The sequence below is a fragment of the Passer montanus genome, unplaced genomic scaffold (genome assembly GCF_014805655.1).
Source record: "Passer montanus isolate IOZ18808 unplaced genomic scaffold, ASM1480565v1 scaffold171, whole genome shotgun sequence".
NCBI lineage: Eukaryota > Metazoa > Chordata > Aves > Passeriformes > Passeridae > Passer > Passer montanus.
In genome coordinates this window covers 564,619-574,863 of record NW_024364382.1, presented here as the reverse complement: position 1 = coordinate 574,863, position 10,245 = coordinate 564,619, and the positions used below count along the sequence as shown (strand labels likewise).

At 70.0% G+C, this 10,245-nt stretch overlaps 3 protein-coding genes across 5 annotated transcripts in view; 2 read left to right on the top strand and 1 right to left on the bottom strand.

Moving 5' to 3' along the window:
• Positions 1-126: 126 nt before the first annotated feature.
• RRP8 (ribosomal RNA processing 8) lies at positions 127-2,676 on the top strand. Its single transcript, XM_039704279.1, is given in 8 exon segments — positions 127-390; positions 461-515; positions 518-620; positions 690-1,080; positions 1,245-1,374; positions 1,601-1,707; positions 1,804-1,900; positions 2,481-2,676. Coding segments are annotated over 8 exon segments (1,044 nt in total). The 5' UTR covers positions 127-340; the 3' UTR covers positions 2,592-2,676.
• On the top strand, positions 2,655-9,338 carry LOC120499965 (F-box/WD repeat-containing protein 7-like). 3 transcript variants are annotated; one of them, XM_039704276.1, is made up of 13 exons: positions 2,655-2,887; positions 3,788-3,967; positions 4,278-4,586; positions 4,970-5,052; positions 5,371-5,509; positions 5,812-5,946; positions 6,033-6,156; positions 6,236-6,372; positions 7,009-7,122; positions 7,354-7,535; positions 7,646-7,871; positions 8,471-8,681; positions 8,904-9,338. In XM_039704276.1, the coding sequence occupies exons 1-13, from the start codon at positions 2,765-2,767 to the stop codon at positions 9,170-9,172; spliced, it is 2,232 nt and encodes a 743-aa protein (XP_039560210.1). In that variant the 5' UTR covers positions 2,655-2,764; the 3' UTR covers positions 9,173-9,338. The 3 variants fall into 3 exon arrangements, with proteins under 3 accessions (XP_039560210.1, XP_039560211.1, XP_039560212.1); XM_039704277.1 differs by having other exon boundaries at positions 2,872-2,887; positions 3,767-3,967; positions 8,904-9,336; XM_039704278.1 differs by lacking the exons at positions 2,655-2,887; positions 3,788-3,967 and having other exon boundaries at positions 4,484-4,609; positions 8,904-9,336.
• A 299-nt stretch (positions 9,339-9,637) lies between these two features.
• TIMM10B (translocase of inner mitochondrial membrane 10B) overlaps positions 9,638-10,245 on the bottom strand; it is an 805-nt gene continuing 197 nt past the window's right edge. Inside the window, exons 2-3 of the mRNA XM_039704284.1 lie at positions 10,040-10,135; positions 9,638-9,971 (exon numbers count right to left, since the gene is read on the bottom strand). Coding sequence (XP_039560218.1) covers positions 9,654-9,971; positions 10,040-10,135 — 414 coding nt within the window. The 3' untranslated portion in view covers positions 9,638-9,653. The remainder of the gene's footprint in view (positions 9,972-10,039; positions 10,136-10,245) is intronic.

The window sequence follows — 10,245 nt, the reverse complement described above, 5'->3', positions numbered from 1 at the left end:
GGGGCAGCGGGCAGGGCTCCGCCCACGGCACCGGGTGGTTCAGGGGGCGGGGCACCGGGCACGGCTCCGCCCACGGCACCGGGTGGGTCAGGGGGCGGGGCACCGGGCACGGCGCCGCCACACGGCACCGGGCGGCGCCGCGGAGCGCGGTCGGGCGGGCTGGACGCGGGGTAACGGGGCGTGCCGAATTGCCCGGGGGCGCGGTCACCCGGCCTTGTCCCCGCCCGGTCCTCCGGGCCGCGAGGCGGGGCTGTTCCCGCGGCGCTCCGGGGCGGGAGCACGTGGGTCCCGGTGCCGGCCTAGGGTGCCCGCTCCATGTTCGCGGAGCAGGGCTGGAGCGATGCAGCGGAGCCGCTGCCCCGCGGCGCCCCGGAGGGCCCGGGCCGAGCGGTAAGCGGGCGATGCGGGCGGCGGGCCGGGCCGTCCGGGCGCGGGGCAGTTACCGGCCCGCTCTCCGCAGCAGCCCCGGAAGAGACGGCTGCCCGGGACCGCTCGGGACGGCGAGGCGGCGCGGAAGCGGCCCCGGAAGCGGAAGAAGGCCGGCGGGGCGCGGGCCGCGGCCGGGGAGCTCCCGGCCGGTCCCGACGGGCCCCGGGAGGCTGGGCAGCGGCCGGACACAGGTACCGGGACGGCTCCGGGGCCCGGGGGGCAGGAGGAGCCGCGCCCTGAGCCCCCTCTGATGCCCGCAGGCGGCCCGGCGGAGCAGTCCGGGAAGCCGGCGGGACTGAGCCGGCGGCAGCGGCGGAACCGGCAGAAGCGGCAGCAGGAGCCGCCGGCGGGGTCGGACGGGGAGCGGGGCTCCGGGCCGGGCCCCCCGGAGCCGCCGAGCCCCGCGGAGGCTGCCCCGGAGCCCCGCTCGGGCCGCTCGGCCGCGCTGCGCGCGCGGATGGAGGAGCGGCTGCTCGGCGCCCGGTTCCGCTACCTGAACCAGCAGCTCTACACCGGCACCAGCCGCGACGCCGCGCGCCTCTTCCGCGCCGACCCCGCCGCCTTCCACCTCTACCACCGGGGCTTCGAGCGGCAGGTGCGGCGCTGGCCCGAGCGCCCGGTGCAGCGCATCGTGCGCTACCTGCGCCGCCGGTGAGCGGGAGCCGAGCACGGAGCGGGGAGGACGGAGCGGGGCCGCGAGCGGGGGGGCTGAACGGAGAGCCGGGGCCGGCCCGAGGATGAGCGGGGGGCCCGGGAGTGGTGGCGGGAGCGCAGCGGGGCCGAGGCGCCGCTCTGAGCCCGCCGTCCTGCCCCAGCCCCGCGTCACTCGTGGTGGCGGATTTCGGCTGCGGGGACTGCACGCTGGCCGCCAGCGTCAAGAACCAGGTGCACTGCTTCGACCTGGTGCCGCTGAGCCCGCGGGTCACCGTCTGCGACATGGCCAAGGTACGGGCAGCGCGCGGGGACCATGACCCGAGGGTCCCGTGCGGGGGAAGCGCGGCCGTGCCTGCTCGAAAGCTGGGGGTGTGCCTGGGGCACAAGCCTGGGGGCTCCGGGGGCGTGTCCCAGCCCCATCAACATCGCCATCCTCCTGCTGCTCCCGGGGGTGTGCAGGGCGGCTCCCAGGCCAAGCCGTCATCCTCCTCCTCCGGGGCTGTCCCCGGCTGGGCAGGTGCCGCTGGCGGCTGAGTCGGTGGACGTGGCCGTGTTCTGCCTGGCGCTGATGGGCACCAACCTGCAGGAGATCCTGGGAGAGGCCAACCGGGTGCTCAAGCTCGGGTAGGCAGAGCTCGTGGGGCAGCGGGGTTGGGGCAGGGATGCTGAGCAGCGTCCTGGGGGTGCCGGGCACCCTGCTCAGAGCTCCCGTGACCGCAGGGGGACCCTGCTGGTGGCCGAGGTGGCCAGCCGCTTCGAGGACATCCGTGCCTTCCTGAAGGCCATGGCGCAGCTGGGCTTCAAGACCGTCTCCAAGGTGTGTGCCTAGGGCTGGGCACGGGTGCACCCGGAGCCGGGGAGCCCAGGGAGGGGTCTGGGGAGGGGGGTACTGGGGCCCAGCCTGGCGTGGAGCAGACCTGGGGTTGGTGAAAGCAGACGGAGGTGGGAGGGACTGGTGCATGGGGGGCTGCAGGTGGGGAACGGGGGCACACGTACACACAGCAGTGGGGTCCTGGGGGGAGGCCCTGGGCACACGCTGTGGCAGGTTGGGACGCAGGTTGGATGGGGCTGGGGAGGGGATGAGGGGGCCGGGAGCGCACTGGGATTGCAGTGCGGGGGCTGGCGGTGGGTGTGCAGCCCGGGAGGGGCTTGGGGGTCCCGGGGCCTGGAGGAGTTGTGCTGTGGGGTTGATGAGGGGTGTGTTGGGCATTTAGAGGAGCACGCTGGGGCTGGGGTACTCAGTCCCCACAAGGGCTTTGGAGCCAGGGTCTGGGCACACTGGGGGTCTGGAAGGAGGCAGGGGAACCCGGGGTTTGCGGAGGGACCATTGAGTGGTGCTGGAGGGGCCGGGGGCTCCGGGGTATCGCTAACAGAGTCGGGTGTCCCCCCGCCCCCAGGACCTCTCCAGCTCCTATTTCTACGTGTTGGAGTTCGCCAAGGCGGGCGCGGCGCGGCCGGGCCCCGCTGCCGGGCTGCGCCTGCGGCCGTGTCTGTACAAGCGCCGGTGACCGGGACGGGGCGGGGCCGGGGGCGGGGCCACGGCGGCTGGCTCCGCCCCCGCGCGCGAGCACCAATAAAGCCGCTGCTTCCTCATAGCTACGCCTGCGCGTGTGGGGGCGGGGCCGCGCCTGCGCGGTGCTGTGGGGCCTGCGCGGCGGCAGCGCCCGGGACCGGTACCGGGATGTCGGGGCCGGGCCCCGCCGGGGCCAAGCTCGACATCAACCGCGCCGGCGTGGCCGAGCTGGAGGGTGCCCTCAGCGGCATCGGCCGCCGCCGTGCCCGCGGTATCGTCCGCAAGAGAGAGGTGCGGGGCGGGGGGAGCGGCGGGGACGGCGCCCCGCGCCCGGGACCCCGGGGCGGGGGCGGCCGGGGCGGTGTCGGTGCCGGGGTGGGGGCCGCGGGGCGAGTGCGGGGCCGCGGGGAGCGGGGCTGGCCCGCGCCCCGACTGCCTCCGAGCGCCGTCACGGGCCATGGTGGGCCGAGACCCTGCGGCCAGGGTGCCCGGGCCGGGGCAGAGGGAGCGGCCCCGCGGGCCCGGCCCGGCGGGCGCGGCAGCCGTGCCCCGATGCTACCGGGATGGGCGAGGCGGGGCCGGGAGCGCTTGGCGTGTCTGGGGCTCGGAAAGGAGGTAGAGGCGTGGATGTCCGAATGCTGCGGACACGTACGCTGGGGAACACCGGGAGGCGGGAGCGCAGAAACCGGTGACACAAAGGGAGGGTGGTCTGGAGCGGGGCCTGCCCCGGGCGGTGCCGCTGCTGCAGCCCTTCGTGGGCAGCAGCACCGTCAAACGAGCCCTGCCGGGTCGGAAGGGCCGGTCGGGCCCTCCCCGGCCCGTGGGCTGCCCGTTGTCTGTCGAGCCCTGCCCCAGGACAGCCCGGCCCCGCCGGGTTCCTCCCATGGCCGGCGCTCCGGGAGCCGTGCAGGGTGGCGGGGGCAGCGGAGCCCCGGTCGGGGCCGGGCCGGGGCCGTGGGTGCCTCCCGTGTGTTATCTGCACGTGTCCAGCTGTTCCCCTGCCTGGAGCTGCAGCCTCGCTCCCCATCCCCATCCTGTTCTGGGGGCACAGTGCCCCTACCCCGGCTGGCAGCTGTGGTTCCTGCCCCCCTCTGACAGCGCTGTGACTGCTCCCTGCGGGGCCGCTCGGGCAGGGGGCTCTGGGAGCAGGAGGGATTCTGTTCTGGGCAGGGCTGACTTCCCTCCGCGCAGGAGCTGAAGGGCTTCACTTGCTTGGATGACCTGCTGCACGTCAAGGGCATTACCACACGCATCCTGGAGCTCAACAGCCAGCGCATGACGTGCCGGCGGTGCCCCGGCCCCGAGGGGCCCCCCCGGGCCAGCCCCACGCCCCTGGGGGACAGGGAGGACCACAGGGCACCTGCGGCACAGGTGGGTGCAGAAGGGTCCCTGCTGCCAGGTGCAAGGACGAGGGAGGAGGTCTGGCTCTGGGGGGGCTCAGGGGAAGCTCGTGGCGAGCAGGCAGAACTGCATCTGGGGGATTCTGGAGCTCGTGGCTGTGGTTGTCCTGCAGCCCAGTGCTGTTGAGTGGAGCCCCTGTGCTGCAGGGCCGTGGCTCTCACTGGCAGCCATCCAGCAGCACTCCCTGCCCTGCCCTGCTCCGGGTCTCCAGCAGGAGAGCGGAGGTCTCTCCAAGGCTGCTGCAGAGTCAGCCCTGCTCCCCTGCCTTTTCCCTGCTCAGGTGGTGGCTGAAGAGGAGGAAGAGGAGGAGGAGGCGCCAGGGCCCTGGGAGCCGGAGCGCCCCTGGAAGGGTACCCCCAGGTCTGGAGCAGACCCCGATGGTTCTGGGGAGCGGGGACCACAGGAGCCCCCCAGGTCCACCAGGGAGGAGGAAGAGGAGGAAGAAGAGGAGGAGGAGGAAGGGAGCTGCTGCAGCGAGGAGGGGGAAGACAGCAGCAACGTGTACCTGTACTACACGCTGGGAGAGCGGTGGATCGACTACCTGCAGCGCACGGGGGACGGGGGGCTGCTGCGGCACCTGCGCCCCAAGGTGCCCGGGGCACCTGTGGGAGGGTAAACGCGGGCTGGGGTCCCATGCTGCCTGGCTGCTGGGGCTGCCGCAGCCCCCGTGCAGACCCCTGCCCTCCACGGGGGTCCTTGGTCACAGGGTGGGGGAAGGAGGTGCTGCCTCTGTGCCCAGCCCCGGCTGGCCCTGCTGCAGCCCCCTGCCCTGTGTGGGGATCCTTTGCTGCTGTATGGACCCCAGAGGGAGAAAGCAAGAGCAGGTGGGGGTCTGTCCCCTTGGGCAGGGGGCCTGCAGGGGTCGGTTCTGGGTGGGTGGCCTGTGGGGGTCCACAAGGCTCAGCTGTGGGCAGGGGTCTGCAGGGGTCTGCCCGGGTTTCTCCAGCCACTCCAACCTGCTGTGTCCCGCAGATGAAGCGGAAGTCAGAGAATGGGCCAGATGGCCGGGCCTTGTCCCCTGGGAAGAAGCTGTGCAAGGGCTCTGACTATGGCAGGTGAGGGTCAGGGGGGCTCTGTGTGCTGGGGCAACACAGCTCCTGCTGCCCTCCCCAGGAGGATGGTGGAGCCACTTGGGTTGAGCAGGGGCTGGCCCAGGTGAGATCCAGCCCTGACCACTTGCCTGTCTGCTGAGCAGGCTGGGCTGCATGGCTGGGCAAGGGGTCGGCAGGGTGGGAGCAAAGAGAAGGGGTCAGTGGGGTGGAGCTCCCACTGGCAGGAGCCAGTTTCAGGAGCTCTGGAGCACTGTGGCTCAGAGCAGTGCTGGTGTATGCCAGCTGTGCCGTGGCCTCACCTGTGCCTGGTGTTTGTCCCAGGACACTGGGTCCCTGTACACCCAGCCCCACGACCACCTTTGGGGACCTGCGCAATGCCAAGGTGGGGCAGGCCCGGCGCCGGCACATCCCCTCGGTGGCCCCCCCACCCGAGCTGCAGGACTGGCTCCGCACCTTCCAGGTATGGCTCACCTGGTGGCTCCAGGCAGCCTGGGATGAGGGGAGGGAGCTGACCCTGAGGGGTCCCCACTCCGGGCAGGGCTTGGGCCCACAGTGGATTTTGGGTAGTTTTGTTTGTGTGAGGAAACACAGAGGAGGTTTCAGCTCTGGCCAGGTGTGTTGTCACCTGTCACACAGCACCTGTGACCCACCAAACTCCCACCTGCCTCAGGCTCTGGCCTGGGACAAGAGGCCTGGCTGCCGGGGCTGTGGCTGGGCTGGCTGGGGACACAGAGCCGGGGGTCACTGGGGGTCCCCCTGCAGCGCTGGAGCGGCCCCGAGAAGCTGCTGGCCCTGGATGAGCTCATTGACCGCTGCGAGCCGGCGCAGATCAAGTACATGATGCAGGTCATCGAGCCCCAGTTCCAGCGGGACTTCATCTCCCTGCTGCCCAAGGAGGTGAGTGAAGCCTGGGGACCCGGGGCCCGGCCTGGCCTGACCTGACTGCCCCCGGTGACCCCTCTGTGACCTTTGTCCCCCCGCAGCTGGCCCTGTACGTCTTGTCTTTCCTGGAGCCACGGGACCTGCTCCGTGCCGCCCAGACTTGCCGCTACTGGAGGGTCCTGGCCGAGGACAATCTGCTCTGGAGGGAGAAGTGCCGTGAGGAAGGTGGGGGTGCTCCCGGGTGGGGGCTGGGGGGCCACCCCAGGCCTGACTGGGTGAGGCACCACTGTGTTGTCCCCTGCAGGGATCGAGGAGCCCCTACACCTGCGGAAGCGACGCCTGCTCAGCCCAGGGTTCATGTACAGCCCCTGGAAATTCGCCTTCCTGCGGCAGCACCGCATCGACATGAACTGGCGCAGCGGGGAGCTGCGGCCCCCCAAGGTAGGGCTGGGTGTCCCAGCGGGGACAGGCTCTGGGGAGCCGTGGTCCCCACGGTGAGCCTGGGAGTGCCCCTGCCAGGGAGAGCTGAGGGGCTGGTGGGGTCTCTCTGGGGACAGACCCCAGGTCACTGGCGTGGGGAAGCTGATACAGGATCTGCCATGGGGAGCAGATCCAGCTTGCTCAGAGCAGTGGGGGCAGCAGAAATGAGATTCCCTGGGCCTGGAGAAGGGGGTCCCTTCCTTTGCCCCTCTCCAAGGCCACATGCAGGGCTGCAGCCAGCCCCAGCACACAGGGAAGGTGCAGCATCACAGGGCTCAACTGTGATCTGTGCAGGGTCCCAGAACCCAGGTGATCTGCCCCTGGACAGAGTCCCCACCACCCTTTGTCTTGCTGCTGGGCTCCTGAGCCCCCCACTCCCTGTTCTCCTGTAACCCCTGCCCCTGCAGCAGTTGCCAGACACACCCCACACCCCAGCTCTGCTGCCCTGCAGAAGCATCAGGGGCTGCAGGTGATTTGGAGACCCGTCTGCCTTTCCTCCCCACAGCTCCTGCTGCCTTCCCACTGCTCATTGTGCTGGGGGGTCCTGCTGGCTGGGGGGTGCCACACTGTCCCCCACACACTCCTGTACTCCCACAGGTACTGAAGGGCCACGATGACCACGTGATCACCTGCCTGCAGTTCTGCGGGAACCGCATAGTGAGCGGCTCCGACGACAACACGCTCAAAGTGTGGTCAGCTGTCACAGGGGAGGTGAGCATCACTGTCACCAGGGAACTGAGTGTGGCATTGTCACCCGTGCCACTGGGGTTTGGGGCAGGGACCATCTCCCTGTGCTGGGCACAGGTGGGGCTTCACCCTGACTCCTGGGGTCAGTTTGGGCCCTTTATGGCAAGGACAGGGAGTTGTGCTGCTCCTCTGTGCTGTTTCAGGGGTGGGGAGGGGTGAGAGGCTCACCTGTCCCCCATGTCCTGTTCCCCACAGTGTGTGCAGACGCTGGTGGGCCACACTGGGGGGGTTTGGTCCTCCCAGATGAGGGACAGCATTGTCATCAGTGGCTCCACTGACCGCACGCTCAAGGTGTGGAACGCTGACAGCGGCGAGTGCGTGCACACGCTGTACGGACACACCTCCACGGTGCGCTGCATGCACCTGCACGGCAACAGGTACGGCAGGGCTGTGAGTGCCCTGGGAGGGGGATACCCGGGCGCTCAGCCTTCTTAGCCCCAGGCTGCCCTGGCAGCTGGGCCCCACACAGGCGTCCCCTCCCCTGCAGGGTGGTGAGCGGCTCCCGGGATGCCACGCTGCGGCTCTGGGACATCGAGACGGGGCAGTGCCTGCACGTGCTGATGGGCCACGTGGCAGCCGTGCGCTGCGTCCAGTACGACGGCAACAAGGTGGTCAGCGGTGCCTACGACTACACGGTCAAGGTGTGGGACCCCGAGAGCGAGAGCTGCACCCACACACTGCAGGGGCACACCAACCGCGTCTACTCACTGCAGGTACGGCCCCGGAGTGCTGCTTCCCTGCTGCTTCCCCTCTCCAGCTCCCCTGCCCTCTCCACTCCCTCAGGCACAACCTCGCAGGTACAACCTGCCCTCCCTGCTCCCTCAGGCACAACCTGCCTTCCTGCTGGCTTGCCCTATCGCTCCCCTGCCTTCCAGTCATGGGCACAAGCTGTGCCAAAGGTCCCACATGTGCTGTAGGGACAAATAGGCTGTGCCTGTGTCATGCAAGGCCCTGTGAGCTTTGCAGGGACGTGTGTGTCCTGACGGGGATGTATCTGCCCTGCAAGGACACATGGGCCATGTTTGTGTCCTGCGGGGAAAGTCTCTGCCCCTCTGACTCCACTTCCCACACACACATGCTGTGGACATAGACACTAAACATTCCTCCATGCCCCTTTCCTGGAGCATTTCTACAGCCCAAAAAGCCAGGAAGTGCATGAGTCTGTCTCATCTGCTGCACTGGGGTCTCTGGTGGTGCTGCTGGAACTGGGGATGCTGTATCCCAAACCAGGGGCTGCCAGAGCTGTGGGCTGCACCCCAAACCAGGGACACTGCTGTCCTCAATACTGAGCTGGACCCCTCCTCTCTGGCAGTTTGATGGGACACACATCGTGAGCGGGTCCCTGGACACCTCGATCCGCGTGTGGGACGTGGAGAGTGGGAACTGCCTGCACACATTGATGGGGCACCAGTCGCTCACCAGCGGCATGGAGCTGCGCGACAACATCCTCGTGTCCGGCAACGCCGACTCCACGGTCAAGATCTGGGACATCAAGACGGGGCAGTGCCTGCAGACGCTGCAGGGTGAGAGGGGATTCCTCACCCTTGGGGGCTGGGAAGGGGCAGCTCTCTCCCTTGGGGGTGGGAGGGAGGCAGCGAGCTCCTTGCCCTTGGGGCTGTGTTGGGGCAGAGTGGTGGGAGTCCCTGAGAAGCCAGGGCTGGGTGCCCCTGAGGTGCCAGCTGTGTGGCAGCACCCATGCCACACAGCAGTGGCTGCCCCAGGGGCTCACGGGTGCCTCCCCACAGGTCCCAGCAAGCACCAGAGTGCAGTGACCTGCCTGCAGTTCAGCTCCAAGTTCGTGGTGACCAGCTCTGACGACGGCACGGTGAAGCTGTGGGACCTGAAGACGGGGGAGTTTGTGCGGAACCTGGTGGCGCTGGAGAGCGGCGGCTCGGGGGGCGTGGTGTGGCGCATCCGCGCCTCCAACACCAAGCTGGTGTGCGCCGTGGGCAGCCGCAACGGCACCGAGGAGACCAAGCTGCTGGTGCTGGACTTCGACGTGGACCTCAAGTGACCCCGGCCAGCCCGGGGGTCCCGCGGGAGGGGAGGCCCCGGCGCAGGCGCTGGCCCCGCGGGCAGGACTGGGGGAGGCCGGCCGGGCCTTATTTATGTGCGCGGGAGCGCCCGGCCGCGCCTGCAGGAGCATGTTTTGTACACGAATATATCGATTTATTTCTGTACTGGGGCTGCCGCTTACCTGCCCAGGGCTGCAGGGGGAGAGGAGAGGCCAGGCCCTCCCAGGGACCCTGCACACACGTGCCCTCAGCTGGGGCCACGGGCCTGGCAGCACTGGCATTGCCGGCCCTGTCTGAGTGCCTGCTCTGCACCAGCCAGCTGCACTGAGAACTGCAGGGAGACATCTGTCTCACATTTAAGTGCAATTCCCTGGATCCCCAGTTGTGCCCTGGTCTCCCTCCAGCACACCCAACAGGGACCCCAGGCCAGGGTTCTGGTGCCTCCCCACGTGTCACACTGAGCGTTCCTGTGAAGATGTTTTATTGGTACTCGCAATCCACTTCCCAGAAATGCACAACCAGGAGGGCTGGGGGCCCTGCCCCGGTTCCTGTGCCCCAGCCCTGGTGCCCGGCCCGGCCCAGCCGCTGCTGGGGGCTCCCGGGGCCCGGTGCAACGCTGCTGCAGCCCGGGGCTCCGGGCAGCAGGGGTGCAGCCGCTCCGGCTGCCGGCGGCCCCGCCGCAGCCCCGTGCTCGGCGGCGCGGCGCTGCAGCAGCGCCGGCACCAGCCCCACGTAGGCGCCCATCAGGCGGTGGTTGGCGCGGACCAGCCTGGCGGCGCAGCTGTCCAGGCACGACTCCTGCGGGGGACAGGGGGTCAGGGCCCGCCCGGCCCGCGGGCCCGGCCGCGGCCCCGTGCCGCGCTCACCTCGCGGCCCGTCAGCAGCCGGTAGTTGAGGTTGCAGACGCAGTGGCGGAAGCAGAGCTCGGTCATGCGGTTGTAGACCAGCAGGAAGTCCCGCAGCTGGGGAGCGGGCGCGGGTCACGCCGGGCGGAGCCGGGCCGGGATCCCCAGACCCACCGCGCCTCCCGGCGTGCCCCCGGCCCGCCCCGCACCCCCGGACCCCGCCGGTT